The 21,898-nt window shown below is 37.1% G+C and overlaps 1 protein-coding gene across 3 annotated transcripts in view; it reads left to right on the top strand.

Annotated features, from left to right (window-relative positions):
* git1 (G protein-coupled receptor kinase interacting ArfGAP 1) overlaps positions 1-21,554 on the top strand; it is a 60,813-nt gene extending 39,259 nt beyond the window's left edge. For all 3 annotated transcript variants that reach the window (XM_061918995.1, XM_061918996.1, XM_061918994.1), the window contains 5 exons: positions 3,983-4,063; positions 6,577-6,653; positions 12,978-13,148; positions 14,826-14,889; positions 18,938-21,554. In XM_061918995.1, coding sequence (XP_061774979.1) covers positions 3,983-4,063; positions 6,577-6,653; positions 12,978-13,148; positions 14,826-14,889; positions 18,938-19,153 — 609 coding nt within the window. In that variant the 3' untranslated portion in view covers positions 19,154-21,554. The remainder of the gene's footprint in view (positions 1-3,982; positions 4,064-6,576; positions 6,654-12,977; positions 13,149-14,825; positions 14,890-18,937) is intronic.
* The last annotated feature ends 344 nt before the right edge of the window (positions 21,555-21,898 follow it).

Raw genomic sequence — 21,898 nt, 5'->3', positions numbered from 1 at the left:
AATCAGACCTTTTCATGATCCTTGATGGAAATTTGTATTTAGTGAATCTTAATAAAAAAGATGCAACATAAGGCATTTTTTTACTATAAGTTCATGAAATGTAGGTTTCTGGAACATTTAGTTCCTGCAACTTCTTGTAGACCTGTGTCTTTTGTTTCCACCGTATTTCACAGTTTAGGGTAGTTCATACAAATCAGGCTGATGACGTATAGATGAATGGTGCAGTATTTTTCTATACTGATACACAGACAATATTAGGCCATATTTATTTGACTAAACTGTAAGTAAATCTAATACAAAGCATTAGGATACAAAATTATATGATTTTAATAACAAAGTTTACAAAATGTTTCATTGAAAATCAGGGTTTTGACCACAGTGTCTTAACTCGTCTCCTCAGGTTAATATGACTTAAAGAGGGTCAGGCTAATAAATGTCAGTGTTTACCTTACAGCAGGGGTCACCAACGCGGTGCCTGCGGGCACCAGGTAACCCGTAATGACCAGATGAGTAGCCCGCTGGCCTGTTCTAAAAATAGCTCAAATAGCAGCACTTACCAGTGAGCTGCCTCTATTTTTTAAATTGTATTTATTTACTAGCAAGCTGGTCTCGCTTTGCTCGGCATTTTTAATTCTAAGAGAGACAAAACTCAAATAGAATTTGAATATCCAAGAAAATATTTTAAAGACTTGGTCTTCACTTGTTTGAATAAATTCATTTATTTTTTTACTTTGCTTCTTATGACTTTCAGAAAGACAATTTTAAAGAAAAAATACAACCTTAACAATGATTTTAGGATTTTTAAACACTTTTTCCTTTTAAATTCCTTCCTCTTCTTTCCTGACAATTTAAATCAATGTTCAAGTAATTTTTTTTTTTTTTATTGTAAAGAATAATAAATACATTTTAATTTAATTCTTCATTTTAGCTTCTGTTTTTTCGACAAAGAATATTCGTGAAATATTTCTTCAAACTTTTATGATTAAAATTAAAAAAAAACATTCTGGCAAATCGAGAACATCTTTAGAATCAAATTAAAATCTTGTCTCAAAGTCTTTTAAGTTTATTTTAAAATTTTTGTTCTGGAAAATCTAAAAGAAATAATGATTGGATTTTAACCTATTTAAAACATGTCATCAAAATTCTAAAATTAATCTTAATCAGGAAAAATTACTAATGATGATCCATTGATTCCTTTTTCAATGTTTTCAAAAAGATTTGAATTAGCTAGTTTTTCTCTTCTTTTTTTCGGTTGAATTTTGAATTTTAAAAAGTCGAAATTGAAGATAAACTATGTTTCAAAATTTAATTTTAATTTTTTTTCCTGTTTTCTCCTCTTTTAAACCGTTCAATTAAGTGTTTTTTTCATCGTTTATTCTCCACAAAAAACCTTCTGTAAAAGGAAAAAAAATGTGCAATGGAATGACAGACAGAAATATCAATTTTTTTTTATATATATATAGATTTATTTATTAAAGGTGTATTGAGCAAATTGGCTTTTTCTGGCAGTTTATTTAAGTGTGTATTAAACTAGTAGCCCTTTGCATTAATCAGTACCCAAGAAGTAGCTCTTGGTTTCAAAAAGGTTGGTGACCCCTGTCTTACAGTGACAACATGAACACATCAGATTTAGACTGAGCCTGTTAACATTAACATCTGGTTCACTTGGGTTGAGTCTAATACCTACACAAATAGTGTGTCACTGACTACTGTTACAGCATCTAACAAAGTAAATTGGTGAATATATGATGTGATTTACTTTTGTTTAACTGAACTGATATTTATTTTCATTCAAACAACAAGGTAAGAGTTCCGAAGTCCGACAGAATACTTTATAGGCCTCTGTAAATACAAAGAAGAAAAAAAAGTCAGTGCACTTTTCATAGCTACGCATATTGAAATTAAGTTTGTAAATAATAATAAAAAACATTAAACTGCATACTATTTTAAACACTACAGCTGAGTAAAAACACTGCAAGATAGTTCCACTGATAGTTCCAGCATTTTTCAGCACACAGATGTTCACAAAAGTTCCTGCAAGTCAAAAGTCTATTTTGTTTTTTTTTCCTATAGTTGACAACAAATAAAAAATAAACAAGTTGTCGCGCATACTGTAATTGCGGCTGAAATTTTGAATACAAAGTTTTAGGAAAGCCTGAGCTGTGTTCAAACAAATCAGCCCTCTCTTCTAAAGTTCTGAGGAACTGAGTCCCACCTCGCTACCAGGCAGTAAATTAGTTCCTGTGGAACTTTATTTACCAGGGAAGCTTTTGGTGAAAAATGCAGTTATTTAATTTGCCAGGGTAAATGGGAAAGTTCCTGCAGCGGTCAAAGGCCTATAGAAACTTTAGTCTATTTTCTTTGCACAGAACACCACTGATGCTCTTTCCTTCATTGTGAGCTTTTACATTTTCAGCTTCTTCATGTTGTGACAAACATGTACACACTTGTGCACAGACGCTCACATGCATACATTTACAAACCTGATCCAAGTGTCCCGCACAGGTCCATGAGTACAAGTTAGGTTTGCTCACAACTGTAATTCTCACAAATATTTACCTTGTTTGTCTTTCTGTCTGCTTCATCACCTGTCTTTCTTGCCCATTGCAGTACAGCCATGCATCCTCTGGATGTAAGCATTCTGTCCATCATTGTTTTGTTTGCCATACATTTTCCTCACTGTGTTTGCCCTCTCCTGATTGCACATTTTAGCATTTGAGAACATGCCGCTGTGTAGTGAATAGACCGTTTTAGACATACAGTGGGGCAAAATAGTATTTAGTCAGCCACCGACTGTGTATAAGTTCTCCCACTTAAAATGATGACAGAGGTCTGTAATTTTCATCATAGGTACACTTCAACTGTGAGAGACAGAATGTGAAAAAAAAATCCAGGAATTCACATTGTAGGAATTTTTAAATAATTTATTTGTAAATTATGGTGGAAAATAAGTATTTGGTCAACCATTCAAAGCTCTCACTGATGGAAGGAGGTTTTGGCTCAAAATCTCACGATACATGGCCCCATTCATTCTTTCCTTAACACGGATCAATCGTCCTGTCCCCTTAGCAGAAAAACAGCCCCAAAGCATGATGTTTCCACCCCCATGCTTCACAGTAGGTGTGGTGTTCTTGGGATGCAACTCAGTGTTCTACTTCCTCCAATCACAACAAATTGAGTTTATACCAAAACGTTCTGTTTTGGTTTCATCTGACCACATGACATTGTCCCAATCCTCTGCTGTATCATCCATGTATCCATTTTGGTATAAACTCAACTTGTGTGTTTGGAGGAAGAAGAATACTGAGTTGCATCCCAAGAACACCATACCTACTGTGAAGCATGGGGGTGGAAACATCATGCGTTGGGGCTGTTTTTCTGCTAAGGGGACAGGACGATTGATCCGTGTTGAGGAAAGAATGAATGGGGCAATGTTCCGTGAGATTTTTAACCAAAACCTCCTTCCATCAGTGAGAGCTTTGAATGGTTGACCAACTACTTATTTTCCACCATAATTTACAAATAAATTCTTTAAAATTCCTACAATGTGAATTCCTGGATTTTTTTTTCACATTCAGCCTCTCCTAGTTGAAGTGTACCCATGATGAAAATTACAGACCTCTGTCATCATTTTAAGTGGGAGAACATATACACAGTCGGTGGCTGACTAAATACTTTTTTGCCCCACTGTATGTCTAAAACGGTCTATTCACAAGTTAGTTTTTGGTGGTTAGTTGATGGTATTTGCACAGTCAGTGTTTGATAGCTATATAAACATCCTCCAGTCAGCAAACTGTCTCTTGCTGACTCAATCTGCTTTTTATTTCCCCAAAACATCCGTTTTCTCTTTCTCCCCACTATTTTCTACCCATCATAATCATCCTTCCTATAATAATATATGCCATATATTTCTTGTCCATACTTCTTCTAAATGCAATCACCCTATTCCTTTTTCCCTACACCCATCTCTGTGTTCCCACAGGTAAGGAAGGGTAGTACGGGGGGTTTGGCACCGTATGGAAGCCAACATTTATCTGGGTCTACAGAGATGGGCCGATACATGGTGAGTTATTCCAGTTTGTACATGATTATGTCGTGACTACCTCTTACCTAGTCAACAAGGATAGGCTCCAGCTCACCATTGCCCCCGAAAGGGACAGATAGCAAAAAACAGCATTATTTGGCAATTTATTAAAGGGGAACTGCATTTGCTTTTGCAATATTTCCCATCATTCACAATTCCTATGTATGGCAAGAACACATTTTTCTTTTTTATGCATTCTAACTCGTAAAGAAACTTTAGGAAAAGTCAACTAAGAATTGAGCCAATGGGAATCGTTCTGTTCCGTTTATAAAGCGTTCTAAAAAACCTCCATCAAGGTTTTATTTATATACTGTGAATTGTGTAATAATATATGTAATGTAATAACAGACACATTCACAATCACATATAATATTTACAAGGCGTGTCAAAATACAGATTTTCGAATGAATTGCGATTCTTCCTTAATCGATTCAAAAATCTAATTTTTAAAATTTTATTTTTTTAATTTGTCCTGATCAGACATTCAGGCAAAACATACTGTTGATGTAGATGCCCATATCTGCTGTACAAATTTTCTTTAGAACATTGGTTCTCAACCTTTTTTCAGTGATGTCCCCCCTGTGAACATTTTTTTAATTCAAGTACCCCCTAATCAGAGCAAAGCATTTTTGGTTGGAAAAAAAGAGATAACGAAGTAAAATACAGCACTCTGTCATCAGTTTCTGATTTATTAAATTGTATAACAGTGCAAAATATTGCTCATTTGTAGTCGTCTTTCTTGAACTATTTGGGAAAAAAATTCTAAAAATAACTAAAAACTTGTTGAAAAAAAAACAAGTGATTCAATTATAAATAAAGATTTCTACACATAGAAGTAATCATCAACTTAAAGTGCCCTCTTTGTGGATTGTAATAGAGATCTGTCTGGATTCATGAACTTAAATCTAAACATTTCTTCACAAAAAAATAAATCTGTAACATCAGTTTTTATGGAACATGTCCACAAAAAATCTAGCTGTCAACACTGAATATTGCATTGTTGCATTTCTTTTCACAGTTTATGAACTTACATTCATATTTTGTTGAAGTATTATTCAAGAAATATATTTATAAAGAATTTTTAATTGTTGCTATTTTTAGAATATTTTTAAAAACTCTCACATACCACTTGGGGTACACGTACCCCGATTTGAGAAACACTGCTTTAGAAAAAAGACGTTTGGGATACTTCTCTTGTTGCCTTGTTTGTACTTTGACTTTCTTAAATGTTTGGGTAGAATTTTATAGAATATAAAACAGTCTTCTTTTAAGTAATGTAGAAATTTGTCAGAACTGTTATCTATTTCAGGGAGGAATGCAGGTAATCATAGAAATGACACCCAATGTTTTAAAAATATTTAAAAGTATTGATTCTGAATCGTGAATCGCTTCTGAGTTGAATTGTTACCCCCAAGAATTGAATCGAATCTGATAGTGCCCAAAGATACAGACCCCTTATATTAATCATTTTTAGCATACAGTGACGTATCGCAACGTTCCCTTTTCCCTTCAACAACAACACTACTAATCATGACTGATATTAGGAGAGCCATCATCTACTTTGGGACATATGATGATCCAGAAACTTGTATTTTTGAGCCTGAATATGTGGAGATTGTGTTACAACCTTTAGAAATTGTGTGCCAAATAGATCCAGCAAACATCATACAGCAGTATTGCCAAGTGCTAAATAGGAAATACAAACTACGAACATATTATTAAAAAATCACTTACTGTACAATGTCTGCTCTCACTAGAATGCTGACTGATGGGATATTTATATCTTGCAGTTTAGATAGAGTGGATTATTATTAATTCTTTGAGTTGAAAAATAAATAAATTAATAAAAAGGTGCTGCAAACAAGCATTTTTTATGTATTTCTGGCTATGTTCAGGTCTAAGTTGGATGTCAAAGTTTACCAGCTTCTCAGTTGATGGCCTTCTATTATCCAGGTGAAAGGGCATGATTTATAATGTAGATTTAACTTTCACCAGCTCAGTGGCGATGCACTAGCTCACCATCTCTATGTGTCAATATAGCAAGACAAGCTAGTTAGCTCTATGTGACCACGGTGCCACTAAACATATTTGTCTGTGTTAGTGCTTATAATAACAATATCGCTAATACCTGCTTAATATTCAGGTCATAAGATATAAATAGAGTATTGTTAATGGTTTGTGGATGTTTTTAGAGGGATTTATGGGCAGAATATTAGCTGCACTGTCAGCCAACTTGTCTGTGCCATATTTTACAACTTAAAATGCATCAAAAGAAGAAAAACATATGCATTCTTGTCTTACATGGGGATTGTGAATGAAGGGCAACATTTAAAAAATGTATTTCTCCTCTGACCTTTTATGATGCCCATCCTGAGTTTTAGTTGTGAAAAACTGCTGAAATGTCAGGTGTGCCCTCGCCTTTGTAAGAAAGTGTATGTAGAATAACTACTGAGGAATGACATAATTGTTGTGTGTTTTGTTTTCCTCCCTAGTTTTCCAGATCAGAGAAGCACAGCAGTGGCACCGACAGTGATTACGACAATACACAAACGTACGAACCCTCGATAAGGTCAGACTTACTTTTGACACTGTATGCAAAAGTGGTTTGAAATATGTTTCCTAATATGACAGCGTTTGTAAACATATTAGAAAAGATAAACATAAAGTAAGACATATCAAAGCTTTAAACGACTGTAGTTAAATCCAACAATTTGAGTTTAAGGCCTTAACATGTAAAGAATTCTCCTAAACTGTCATAAAAGGTCTTAAATACCAATTTGAAGGGTCTTAAACATCTATTAACATTACTTTTATTTTAAAAATGCATAAACTTCAGTCTTGCTTTTAAATGTTCTGATTTTTGAGGACATTATAGCGGAACTACAAAACGGAACCAGAGTAGGCTACCTGTGCTGTCCGGTTGAAATTTATCCCGCTTTACGTGCGCAGCGGTGTATTGTTACAGCTTTGCATACCAGCGGTGAAAACTTAATAGAAGTCCACAGCAAAGCCAAATTACTTCCATAAGATGGGTAAGTGCAAGTTCTTCGATTATATTTTCAGAACGATCAATTCAAACCATGCTTGAAGTTGGTGGATGAAAACATACAAAGTGTTTAGGACCCGAATGTGGCGCCGTTGAGGAGGGTTGCGTTTGTAACCATTGTGGTGAAGGGAATAGAATGATAATGTAAAAGTCAAAAATCCCGGATAAGTCTTGTGTCAAAAGATGCTGAAACACCACAAACACTTGCACAACTATACAAAGATCAACTTATGTGAGATATGTGAATAAAGTGGTGCCAATTCTCAAAGGAGATCAATATGAGATGTTTTCTAGTGAAATCATACTAATAGAAGCACACACTAATTTCTCTACGGTAGAAGTGTACTCAGCAGTTAAAACTATAAAAAACATAATTCTCATACACTATTTCTATTATATATTCCAATATTTTCAGGTCAGCTTCTCATGCCTAATTATTTCTCCAAGTTTATACAGCAACTGACATTAAAAGCTATGAAGGTTGTCTGTTTAGTGTTTACACTCAGTTTATAGTGGTGAGGAAAGAAAGGGAGATTTGCAAATGTTGTCATGAGCAAAAAAATAATGGTCTTTGTTTATTAACAATGTGTTTTCAAAATGTCACAAAAACATGTAAAAATGTATTTATACATACTAGATACAAAATGAGTTGAGCAAATTTTAATCTTATCCACATTATTCACATCTAAATTCTGTTTGAGGTTTTTAGACCATAATCGCCTTCTTTCTTTTTAGACATTCGTTCTGTCTGCACTCTGTTTTTTACAACTTTGTGCAGATGCAGTAGATGTAGATGTTATCTGTATGTTCAATTCTGACTGGCAAAAATATTTCAAAAGTTAATTATTTAGCTTTGGCTGAGATGTTAAAAGTCCCTTTCACAGACAATATATTTCCTCTACCATTGCTGATGTTGTGGTTGTTGCTACATTAAAACACTTGATATGAAGCACACTGCACCCTTTGCAAGAAAACACTTCTATGGCAAATCTGAAAAAATACTGTTGTGATGTTTGCTGATAATATTTTTCAATTAGTTTACAATAGAGAGTCTTCTGGTGTATTTAGTTAGTTTAAAGGGGAACTGCACTTTTTTGGAATGTTGCCTATTGTTAACAATCATGATAAGAGACATGATGACGGATGGATTTTTAAAAATGCATTCTAAACATTAAATTCGATCAAAAGTCTGCTTACAATGGAGACCATGGAAACCCATCAATTTTGCCTATAGAGCTCCTAAAAAACATCAAATAACCTTCATTATGGTTTTATAAGCGTGATACAAGTATATATGTACCGTATTTTTCGGACCATAGGGCGCACTGCCGATGAGCAGGTCTATTCAGGTCTATTTTCATACAAAAGGTGCACCGGGTTATAAGGCGCATAAAAGGCCTACTGAAATGAGATTTTCTTATTTAAACGGGGATAGCAGGTCCATTCTATGTGTCATACTTGATCATTTCGCGATATTGCCATATTTCTGCTGAAAGGATTTTGTAGAGAACATCGACGATAAAGTTCTCAACTTTTGGTCGCTAATAAAAATGCCTTGCCTGTACTGGAAGTTGCAGACGATATGCGCGTTATGTCACTGGTTGTAGGGCTCCTCACATTGTTTAAAATCTTTTCCTCCAGCAGCAAGACCTATTCGGACCGAGAAAGTGACGATTTCCCCATTAATTTAAACGAGGATGAAAGATTCGTGGATGAGGAAAGTTAGAGTGAAGCACTAAAAAAAAAAAGGAAAGGCGGCGGCAGTGGGAGCGTTTCAGATGTAATTAGACACATTTACTAGGATAATTCTGGAAAATCCCTTATCTGCTTATTGTGTTAATAGTGTGTTAATAGTGTTTTAGTGAGATAATAAAGTCATACCTGAAAGTCGGATGGCTGCGGTGAACGCCAGTGTCTCTGAGAGAAGCCGAGGAGCCAAGATTACAGCTGCCTTTTTGAGTTGCAAGAGGAGGTCGCATAATCCAATGAAGTTTCCGGTAAGAGCTGACTTAATATCACAATTTTCCCATCCAAAAACTTGCTGGTTGACGTAGAGAAACTTGTTCGCTTGACCGCTCCGTGTTAAAGTTTTACAACAAAAAAAAGAAACACAACGGCTGTGTTTCGGTTGCTAAAGGCAGCTGAAATCCACCGCTTTCCACCAACAGCATTCTTATTTGACGTTTCCAATATTAATTGAACAAATTGCAAAAGATTCAGCAACACAGATGTCCAAAATACTGTGTAATTATGTGATGAAAAGAGACGACTTTTGGTGCTGGGCTGAAAAGTTCGCTCCAACCAATAATGTCACAAGCATGCGTCAACATAAGCGTCATCATTCCGCGACATTTACAACAGGATACTTCGCGGGAAATTTAAATTTGCAATTTAGTAAACTAAACCGGCCGCATTGGCATGTGTTGCAATGTTAAGACTTCATCATTGATATATAAACTATCAGACTGCGTGGTCAGTAGTAGTGGGTTTCAGCAGGCCTTTAAAGGGGTCAAATTTTGATTTTTTTTTTCCTAATCTAAAACACTATCTTGTGGCCCACAAAAACATGTGATGGTGATTCTTTGGTGAAAGTGTTGCATAGATTATGTTTTCTAGACCACTTTCAAGTAGCTTTCTAAGCGTCTCTTCAGGATGCGCCGTTTTGTTTGCGTGGCTTACCTTTGACAGAGTCGTCTCCCAGCCATCTTTGTTGTAGCCATGTAGTGTGCAAGGACGGGAGTGGAAGAAGTGTCAAAAGATGGATCCAACTGTTTAAATGACATTCAGACTTTAGTTAAATCAATAACAGAGCAGCATCTCCTCATCCGTGGCTCAATAATGCAATATCAACGCCGAAAATGTGTCAAGTAAAAAATCGTCCAACTGGAACGCTCTAACTAATGTTCCATGGGTGAGTTATGTAAACCCACTACAGTTTTTAGGACTTTGATAGCTTGTCTATTGACAGATATAAGTAAGGACTTTGCGCTACTTTATATTATAAATGGCAACAGCAGAAGATCAATGCCACATAACAAGAAGATAGAGAAAAAGTAGAAGCTTATCGACTATGATGTCGGCACGGACTACAATGGCAGAGGCACACACATTTTCAGTAATTATGCAGATCCCAAATACAGATCAGCAGGTACCAGAAGGTAAGAAAAGTTGGTTTTGCATTACATTGCGAAACAAAACGCCAGATAACGTCTGCTAAAAGGTGACATTTTGCGGTCTTTATACAGGTACCATAGTAATACTTGTATGTTTAATACACCGAAAATCCATCAAGCGGTGCAGCTTCATAGCTTACCGAAGTCGTACTAAAAACACGTTGACAGATTTTTGAGCGTCGTGTGTAATGTTCTATATTATCAATGGAACATTTAAAGTTTTGGTGTTGCTTACTGGCGTATCTCTTATATGTGACTGCCATCTACTGGTCACACTTATCTTTATACCATGTACCAAATTTATTAGCTTCGAGGTCGGTAAGCACAATCAAGGTAATGCTGTGTATTAGGCGCACCAGGTTATAATGCGCACTGTCCATTTTTCAGAAAATTACAGGATTTTAAGGGTGCCTTATAGTCCTAAAAATATGGTAATGTAGTAACGGGCACATTTAAAATAACATTTAATATTTACTTATTTTGATCATTTTAAGCATATACGGCGCATTAATTTAAAAAACGCATCACAATGTTTGCTATTTTTCATCACTGATATTGGCTCATTGCAGATTATCTGAGAGCCAAAAAACATAATAAAACATCACTTACTGTGCAACTTCAGCTGTCATTATGATGCCGACTGCTGGGATGTTCATATATTCCCATTTAGGTGAAGAACGTCTCATAATCCTCGCGAAGAAACAGGGTCCGGGGGAAACAAACGCTTTTATGTGTCGTTCTCGCCAGTTCCAGGTCATAAATTGGCTGTCCCAACTTGTGTCCAAACTTGTCAGATTACCTACTTAGACGTCTCATGTCCAGGTGAGATGCATGATTTAGGATTTACAATAAATTTACAGGGAGCAAGGAAACAACAAACCACTCGGTGATGTAAACATAGGCACACATAGAGGTGATTATGATGCCGCTAGAAATAGTTTGTCTGAGTCAGCGCTTATGATAAAAATATCACTAATTCTTGGTTAATAGTCAAGTCACAAAATGTAAATGGAGTATTGTTGGCGCTTTTTGATTGGTTATTTTATGGCGGGGGTCGGCAACCCGCGGCTCTTTGATCACTCTGGTGTGGCTCAGCTGTAAACTTGCCGACCTTCCCGAATTTACCGGGAGATTTCTGATCTCAGTGCCTTTCCCTTAAATTGTCTGAGGTTTGCATACTGCTATTTACACTCAGACAGCAACATTGAGGGCGGGCCGCGAAGGCAATACCCAGAACATCTTCAAATACATTTAGTTGTGCCCGCTGTTACACAACTCTGTGCGTGCCGGCCGGTCACGTATTGTGTGAAACCTCTAATACAAACCTCATGCATTAGCAAGGCATACTTGTTCAACAGCCGTGCAGGTTACACTGAGGGTTGTGATATAAACAACTTTAACACTCTTACTAATATGCGCCACACTGTGAACCCACACCAAACAAGAATGACAAACACATTTCGGGAAAACATCCGCACTGTAACACAACATAAACACAACATAACAAATACCCAGAATCCCATGCAACCCTGACTCTTCCAGGCTACATTATACACCCCACTAGCACCAACCCTCCCCCCCTCCCTCCCCCAACCCCGCCCACCACAACCGACGCAGGAAGGGGCGGGGGAAGGGGGGGTTGTATAGTGTAGCCTGGATGAGTCAGGGTTGCATGGGATTCTGGGTATTTGTTATGTTGTGTTACAGTGCGGATGTTTTCCCGAAATGTATTTGTCAATCTTGTTTGGTGTGGGTTCACAGTGTGCCGCATATTTGTAACAGTGTTAAAGTTGTTTAAACTGGAACCCTCAGTGTGACCTGTATGGCTGTTGAACAAGAATGCCTTGCAGTCGCATGTGTGCGTCTGCAGAAACCACATACAACACGTGACCTGACTGGTAAGCTGTTTGTACAATTTGTGGAGGGCACTAAAGACAGTGCCATCGTAGCACGCCCTTATTTTCGTTGAATGGGTTTTACTCAGCAGACGTCCGAGGGAATAGTCACTCTGTAACCCGCTAGTCTCCCGGACAAATCGGGAGGAATTGTATGCATGATTTTAATAAGTGGCATTCATATAAAACTCACTGGCTGCACTAACATCAAATCTTCATGTTTAATTGCGGGCCGCGTGTCTGAGACCCCTGGTGTATACATAGCACAAAGCAAAAAAAAAACTCTTTATGCAGTGTTATTTCATTATAAATTTCAAGAGTCTTGTGGCTCCCATTATTTTCTTTATTTTGTGAAACGGGTCAAAATGGCTCTTTGAGTGGTAAAGGTTGCCGACCCCTGTTTTATGGGCTGAAAAGTGGAGCTCTCATTGGCTCTGCTGTAAGCGGACTTTCATTTACGTTTATTTGATATTTAAAATGCATTCCAAAAAAAAATCCATCCGTTGTCATGTCTTTCATAATGATTGTGAGCGATAGGCAACATTTAAACATTTTTTTGAAGTATTTTGTTTTCCAATGTGAAAGAGCAGTGAATTAATTTATATGCTTCCAATTTATTCTGGCCCTCTTGTATTCATTTATGTATTTCTCTTTTTTTTTTAATGGATATGAAATTGTCTTAAATTATTTTCAATATGGTATTTAAAAAATCTGCAAAAACCTGCAGAGACCTTGTATAGGTGTTATTAATGAAGATTTGCTTTTGTTTTTTTTTTCAGTATGGGTCGCAGCAGCGAAGAGGAAGGGCGTGGAGAGGCTGAAGACGGTGGTGAGATGGGCGATCCAGACCCCACCTTGCCATGTACTGAGGATGTCATACTGAAGACTGAGCAAGTGACAAAGAACATCCAGGAGCTTCTCAGGGCGGCTCAGGAGTTCAAGCATGACAGGTGAGAGAGACGCTAAAATCCTACCACCACTGTTTCATCGAACTTTGCTGGGAGCCGTCAGCAGTAGAGTCAATGGTGTAACGGTTCAGTCAGCTGACTTCATAACAAGTACTACACAAAATGTCATAGGGCAGTGGGCATTTAAAAACTTTTTTTTTTTTGTGTGTGTTCCAGTTTCACAGTTTCTTCCAACTGCAGTGTTACACACAAAATGATAACTGATTAACGAGAAAAATTGAAATAAGACAAATGAAATACAAACACATAAAACTGAACTGAACATTAGTACATTACTACAGTACTACATTAGTACTTCAACTACATTATTATAGTACTACATGAGTACATTAGTACATAACAATACAGTATTACTTTACCAAATACAACATTAGTACATAAAGTACATTACTGCAGTACTACAGTAGTACATTAGTACATAAAATACAGCACTACTGTACAATACTACATAAATTACATTAGTACATTACTACATTAGTACATGAACTACATTTAGTACATTACGACAGTACTACACTACTACTTTAGTACATAAACTACATTACATTAGTGCTACATTAGTACATAAATTACATTACTACATTCCTACATAAACTACATTAGTTCATACATTTATACATAAACTACATTACTGCATTAGTACATAAACTACAGTAATACGTTACTACAGTACTACATTATTATATAAACTATATCAGTCCATAAATTACATTAGCACATAAACTAAAGTACTACATAAACTTCATTAGTACATAAACTACAGGACTACATTAATGCATAAACTACATCATACTTCTTATTGGTCAAAAACAGGCTCCATGCCAATATTGTGCCGATTTTAAAGGTCATGGACAGATTTTACTGACATGGCAACACAATGGAGCTGAAAACTGGTTTGGAAAAAAAAATCAAATAAACACAGAAATACTAAGTGGTGCAGCCAAAAGATATGCTACCAAAATGAAAGTAACTGACTGTTGGGAATGAATTAACACAATTTCATTGCACAAATACTACAATGTGTGTTGTATATGTAGGTCAGTGTTTCAGATAGTGAAATACCTTGCTGTGTTACTTAAATGGTGAATTAGAGACTGACGGTAGACTATGACACTCCCAACCTACTCAGTGGCCTAGTGGTTACAGTGTCCGCCCCGAGATCGGTAGGTTGTGAGTTCAAACCCCGGCCGAGTCATACCAAAGACTATAAAAATGGGACCCATTACCTCCCTGCTTGGCACTCAGCATCAAGGGTTGGAATTGGGGGTTAAATCACCAAAAATGATTCCCGGGCGCGGCACTGCTAATGCTCACTGCTCCCCTCACCTCCCAGGGGGTGATCAAGGGTGATGGGTCAAATGCAGAGAATAATTTCGCCACACCAAGAGTGTGGTGACAATCATTGGTACTTTAACTTTAAGTTTAAAAAGAGAGTCTCTACAAAACTTGTAACTCTGTATTAAATATATGATGCATATTGGGAATAGAGAACAAATGTGCCATTTATTAGATAGGATTGGCTGCTTTTACCAGTGCGTTGATTCTTTTTTTATTTTCGACGATTTTGCGACAGTTTAGTACATTTTTTATCTGTTTTTGTGGGACATCCATGTTGCTTTAATTGTGTATGCATATAAACATTACACTAATTCCCCTCAGCTTTGTACCTTGTTCTGAGAAGATCCACTCTGCTGTCACTGAGATGGCCTCACTCTTCCCCAAAGTAAGTCCACTTTTCATTTTGTCTTTCTTCCTTAAACAATCAGCTGACTCACTTTTGCTTCCAAAAATTAGCTGACTCACTTTTGCTTCAAAAAATTAGCTGACTCACTTTTGCTCAAAATTTTAATCCGTGTCACTTGCCAAGGTTGTACAGATGGAAACAGAGAGCCACTGGCCTCTTGTAAATGTTTTGACTTTTTTTTTTTTTACTGTCCTGAGTCTAATTCTTTAGGTTTTTGTGACAGATTACGCCACGCAGTTACAAGAAGATGTCTTTTAATCCATTGGTAATCCTAGATGGGGCTCCCCCAACCAGCTGCTTTCTGACACTAGTAAGAATAAATAAGTACTGTGGTACCTCGGTTATTTATCAGTAATATGTTCCTAAATATCAGATGCAAACTGAGTTGTACTAAAACAAAAGCAATGTTTTACAAAATAAGTAATATAGATGTATTTAATCAGTTTGCAAAGCCAAAAAATATTGACACCTACAGGACTCAAGTGGAACAGCAACAACTCTTATAACTGTAAACCAGGAATGTCCAAAGTGCAGCCCGAGGATTATTTGCGATCCTCAGCACATTTTAAAAATACTATTCCAAAAAAAAACATAAAAGGTTGACTGAAACAGCAAACGGGTGTAATGTAACAAGAAAAACTTGCAATATTAACACTAATAACACAAACTGCCATGCAGTTGTTTTTTTTTACTTTTACACTGTCATTGCTCAAAAAAATATAAACTTTAATCAACAGATCTAAAGTTAATCTAAAAATGTAAGTGTTGAAAGTAAAACTACTACATGACGATATACAACTTTTCTTTTTGAATTTCCAAGATCCGCTGATGTATGTTTTAGACTGTAATTGCTCAAAAAATAATAATATATCAAAAGCAATGTTATGAAATATTTACCTATTTAAGGCTCTAATTACCTCAAACAAAATTTATTTTTTTATAAATGTTTTGGGGAAAATATACATTTTTTTGCCTTAAGAAAACAGGGTTTTCTTCAAAAAAAAATGAAGGGAGGTTTGCATAAAACAAAAAATTGCAACAGATATATCTGAAGTTGATCTATATTTAAGTGTTGAAAAAAAAAAGTGACTTATTTTTAAGGTCCCCGTGACCTTTAACATTCACCAAAATTGCGGGGAGCCTTAAGAGTTAGAATATACAGTGCAACCTGAAAGTATTAACAGCGCTTCACTTTTTAGATTTTGGCAGCTTCATTTCAAAATGGAAAATATACATTTTCGTACGATGCCACAAGCTTGGCACACTTATCTTCACCCATTCCTCTTTGCAGCGCCTCTCAAGCTCCATCAGGTTGGATGAAAAGCGTTGGTTTTCGTCTAGGATGTCTCTGTACATTACTGCAATCATCTTAGTCTAGTCAGGGAGGTTACCAAGAACCCAATGGTCACTCTGTCAGAGCTACAGCATTCTACTGTGTAGAGAGGAGAACCTTCCAGAAAGACAACCATCTCTGCAGAAATCCACCAATCAGGACTGTATGGTAGTGTGCCCAGACAAAAGCCCTTTCTTCATAAAAAGTGTGCCAAAATTCTCAGGTCTGATGAGACAAAGGTTGAACTCTTTGGCTTAAATGCCAGGCATCATCCATCCATCCATTTTCTACTGCTTGTCCTATCTCAGCTGCATTTGGGTGGTAGGCATCATGTTTGGAGGAAACCAGGCACCGCTCATCACCAAGCCAGTACCCTCCATTCAGTGAAGCATGGTGGTGGCAGCATCATGCAGTGGGAAAGCTTTTCATCGGCAGGAACTGGGAGAGTAATCAGGATAGGATAGGATAGGTCTTTATTGTCATTGCACAAGTACAACAAAACTTTGTTTTCAGCACAAACCTGTTCAAGATTAGACAAACAAACAGTGTACAGGGTTACAGAACAAGAACGCTGATGGGTTCCGTAAAAGATGGGAAAAAGGTAAACGCTGGGGAAGGATGAGTAAAAAAATACAATTTAGCTTAGGAGCCCAGTCTGGAGTGGGAAAAACCCTCCATAGCAAAGCACATATACATATTACAACATACATCTCGAGATATCTAGCAACAGGGGGAAGGTATAAAGGGAAAAAGGGAAAGATAAATGCAGCAATATAAAAAAAACAAAAAAAAACAACGCTTCCCATCCAATCTGATGGCGCTTGAGAGCTGCTGCAAAGAGTAGTGGGTGGAACTGCCCAAAGATAAGTGTGCCAAGATTGTGGCATCATATTCAAAAGGACCTGAGGCTGCAATTGCTGCCGAATGTGCATCAACAAAGTATTGAGCAAATGCTGTTAATACTTCTGTACGATTTAATTTTATTTTTTTCATTTTTAATACATTTGAAAAATTGAAAAAAAAATGTGACATTGTCATCATGGGATACTGTTTGCAGAGCTCTGAGCACAAAAGGAATTCATTCCATTTTGGAATAAGGCTGTGACATAATGAAATGTGGAAAAAGTGAAGCACTGTATATTGTATTGGTTTAGAACAGCGGTCACCAACGCGGTGCCCACGGGCACCAGGTCGCCCGTAAGGACCAGATGAGTCGCTCGCTGGCCTGTTCTAAAAATAACTCAAATAACAGCACTTATCAGTGAGCTGCCTCTATTTTTTAAATTGTATTTATTTAGCTGAGATAGGCACCAGCGCCCCGCCCCCCGTGACCCGAAAGCGAATAAGCGGTAGGAAATGGATGGATGGATACTAACAAGCTGGTCTCGTTTTGCTCGACATTTTTAATTCTAAGAGGGACAAAACTCAAATACAATTTGAAAATCCAAGAAAATATTTCAAAGACTTGGTTTTCACTTTTTTAAATAAATTCATTTATTTTTTTACTTTGCGTCTTATAACTTTCAGAAAGACAATTTTAGAGAAAAAATACAACCTTAAAATTATTTTTGGATTTTTAAACACATTTAACTTTATATTTTAAATTCCTTCCTCTTCTTTCCTGACAATTTAAATCAATGTTCAAGTATTTTTTTTTATTGTAAAGAATAATAGATACATTTTCATTTAATTCTTCATTTTAGCTTCGTTTTTTTCGACAAAAAATATTTGTGAAATATTTCTTCAAACTTATTATGATTAAAATAAATAAATAAAAATATTCTGGCAAATCTAAAAAATCTGTAGAATCAAATTTAAATCTTATTTCAAAGTCTTTTGAATTTCTTTTAAAATTTTTGTTCTGGAAAATCTAGAAGAAAAAATGGTTTGTCTTTGTTAGAAATATAGCTTGGTCCAATTTGTTATATATTCTAACAAAGTGCAGATTGTTTTTTAACCTATTTAAAACATGTCATCAAAATTCTAAAATTAATCTTAATCAGGAAAAATTACTAATAATGTCCCATAAATTCTTTTTTTTATTTTTAAAAAAAGATTCTAATTACTTAATTTTTCTCTTAATTTTTTTCGGTTGAATTTTGAATTTTAAAGAGTGGAAATTGAAGATAAACTATGTTTCAAAATCAGATTTTTATTCTTTTCGTGTTTTCTCCTCTTTTAAACCGTTCAATTAAGTGTTTTTTTCGACATTTATTCTCTACAAAAAACCTTCCGTAAAAGGAAAAAAAATGTACGACGGAATGATAGACAGAAATACCCATTTTTTTATATATATAGATTTATTTATTAAAGGTACATTGAGCAAATTGGCTATTTCTGGCAATTTATTTAAGTGTGTATCAAACTGGTAGCCCTTTGCATTAATCAGTACCCAAGAAGTAGCTCTTGCTTTCAAAAAGGTTGCTGACCCCTGGTTTTGAAAATATCAAAAGTCCCCCCCGCCTACTTTTATTATTCAGTGTGCGGCCCTCAGTGGAAAAAGTTTTGACAGACTTACTGTAACTAAGCACTTGAGTTGTTAGTTTTAATTCACCTGTACAGTGTGGGCCGGTGTTTAAAAGCGACGCTTGCACATTATATGGTCGACTTTATTCGCTCTATCTTCAGCTTTTTCACCTCCATCGCTCTCTCTCAAGTGGTTTAAAGCTCAGATTTGTTCTCCTGTCTCTGTAGCGCCCAGCCCTGGATGCGGTGCACTGCTCGCTCCGCTTGTTGGCCTCCAGCGCCTCTCGGTTACAAGTGGAGTGTCGTAAGGCGGCGCCCACGGAGCCCGGCGCTCCTGCGGTGGACTACCAGCTCCTCACCCAGCAGGTCATCCAGTGCGCCTACGACATCGCCAAGGCCGCCAAGCAACTGGTCACCATCACCACTCGCGAGAAAAAACAGTGACGGCGGCAAAAACGCTGAGGAAAGAGCGAAGACGGCACGGGACAGGTCAGGAGGGGTCGGACGTGATAGCACCGCAGTGGGGGGAGTGGGAAGGGAGCGATGACGGTTTATGTGAGGAAAGAATAGTCAGGACTATGCATGGGAAGAAAGCGTTGACGACGAAATGAGCACAGAAAGAGCCAAAGTGGGAACTACAAGCTGCAGAATCAGATGTGTAAGATAAACGGCTTTACAAGAAAAGACGGTGGTGGTGGTGGTGGTGGTGGTGAGGCCACCTTATTTATTCTCTCCCGTCGCTCGTCGTCCCCCTCGCCTCTCAGCCTGCTCAACTGGACCAACAAACGAAGAACAACAACTGTGACAGCCCATCTTTATCTCTCTTTTTTCGGGTAGGTGGATCCGTGCGGACGAGGGCCTCGCCAATCCACCGTCCAATTTCCGGTTTGCTATCGCAGCCTGTTGTTGGAGGTCCACAGCATGTTCTTTCCCGGCATGTTTCTTCTCCCACTCCCACACCCTCTTCAAAATGCAGATTTGGGATGGTTCTGCATATCTGAAAATTTATGAAAACACTTAACACTGGAATAATTGTGATTTATCGTTCTTGTTTATCATGTTTTTTGTAATATTTTACTGACTTATCTTGATTTAATTCTGTATTTTTGTTATTGTCTCACTTTTAATTCTCATTTAGTGGCACAGGGAGAGAACGTTTACGGGGATTTAAGTTAACAAAAAAAAATAACTTGTGAACAATCCCGAGCATTTCCTAAGCCTTTCTTTTAAGTTATACACTCAATAGCCGAGGGGTTTATCAGGTGCCAAAAAAGACCAAAAACCCTCTGATCGTGTTGACAATTTTAAATGAAAGCTCAAGTGTTTCCGAATGTTTTTATGTTTTTAGTTTTAAAACTTTGCCTCATTTAACCGAGCCAGTGGAATCATCTCAGAATTAGCCGTGGCAGCAACCAGGAACACAAAGAGATACACTTTTTTTTATCATATTTGTTTCATTTAGAATTTGATTTCCTCTCAGCTTCCACATCTTTAGACAGCCTGTCGAGCAATGTCACGTTTTTCTATTTTTTTTTTATTTTTTTATTTTTTAACAAATTCTGTGTCATGGCCTGCTGATTTTGGCCCTCATGTTACATCATGGTTGCGTAGAAAGACACTTGGACAAAGCTGGTTGAATTGTGCCAAAGATGGAACCTTCTTGTTTAAACTCCCCCGCAGGTTTCTCATCCTGAAGAAGTCGTAAGATAGACCTCCCTGTCTTTTAAAAGAAAAAATAGAAAAAAATATTCAACCTTGCAAAATATCCCAAGCACTTTGAAGAGATGGACCATCTTCAGCACTTCTTCGACCATTTTCAGTTGGCAATTTTTTTTTTTCCAGTCACATGCCTTCGTAGGGGAGGGCAGATTGTTCGCTCGTTCAAAACAAAACCTTAAAAAAAAAAACTTGCAATGTATCATTGCTTGATATTGAATGCCTTTGCACATGATCATCTCCTTTTTGACTGGCTACAACAGAAATACTTCCAACTCTCATCGATCATCACGTTTTAGACTAGAGCCATATATATATCTAAGTATATGAACATATATTTTCATGCTATATTTTATATTAAGCTACATGTCAGGGTTGTGTACGTGTGTGAGATATTTATGTGTGTTTGTTTGCCCAAGTGGGCTGTGAGCTCTATTCCCCAAGCATCCAGTTCAGTCAGGCCTTTAGAGTGCCGTTAGTTGCACTATTTTTTTTAAATCTTTTTCTCCAAATACCAGCGGGATAAAGTAGCATTTTTCAACAGTAGTAGTGTACTAGACTCTCCTAAAGGCCGTAGTTCAAGTGCATTAGGCCCTGGATGCGAGGGCATGATAGAAACAGGTCTGAAGCTCGCTTGGGCTCATTACAGTCATCTCGGGATTGTTGGGGGGGCTCCAATACTGCACACGGCCCCTCTCTATCCGTGTTTAGCGGACCCCAAGTAGGGCGTCCCTTGTGTGAATGTTTATTAACCGCTTCAGTCGCATCATGCCCAACATATTTTTTATTTTTATTTTTTAACTTTATTCCTCCATCTGCACACATTTTGCAGAGTCCAACACTAATGTTCATCAGCTGGACCAAGCCTTTTAGTTGACTCGACCCCCTTTCTCAACCACTGGCGGTGCACTGTGGCCTGTTGCGGTGCTGTCTTTACGGTTCTCCCGCAGCCCGGCTTTTTGGGAGATGGGTGACGGGAGAGTTTACCAGAAAACACTATAAAAAAAAAATTTGAAAAAAAGCCAACAACTGTACAAAGTAGAGAAGACGATGACTTCAAAAGGTCAGTTGTAATGGAAACGCATAAGCTGTACATTTTTAATAAAATAATAAAACAAGTTCATTGTCAGTGGTTTGGTTGGTTTCTTTTCACAAAACTGCCTAAGAACATATTTTACTATTTACAAACCCCGTTTCCATTTGTGAATTATATTTTTATATTTATATGGCGCTTTTTCTCTAGTGACTCAAAGCACTTTACATAGTGAAACCCAATATCTAAGTTACATTTAAACCAGTGTGGGTGGCATTGGGAGCTGGTGGGTAAAGTGTCTTGCCCAAGGAGACAACGGCAGTGATTAGGATGGGGGAAGCGGGGATCGAACCTGCAACCCTCAAGTTGCTGGCACTGGCGCTTTACCAACCGAGCTTTACCGCCGTGGTTTTTGAGTTGGGAAATTGTGTTAGATGTAA

This window comes from Nerophis ophidion, linkage group LG13 (genome assembly GCF_033978795.1).
Source record: "Nerophis ophidion isolate RoL-2023_Sa linkage group LG13, RoL_Noph_v1.0, whole genome shotgun sequence".
NCBI lineage: Eukaryota > Metazoa > Chordata > Actinopteri > Syngnathiformes > Syngnathidae > Nerophis > Nerophis ophidion.
The sequence above is the reverse complement of the archived record's forward strand: the minus strand, read 5'-3'. Positions and strand labels throughout refer to the sequence as shown.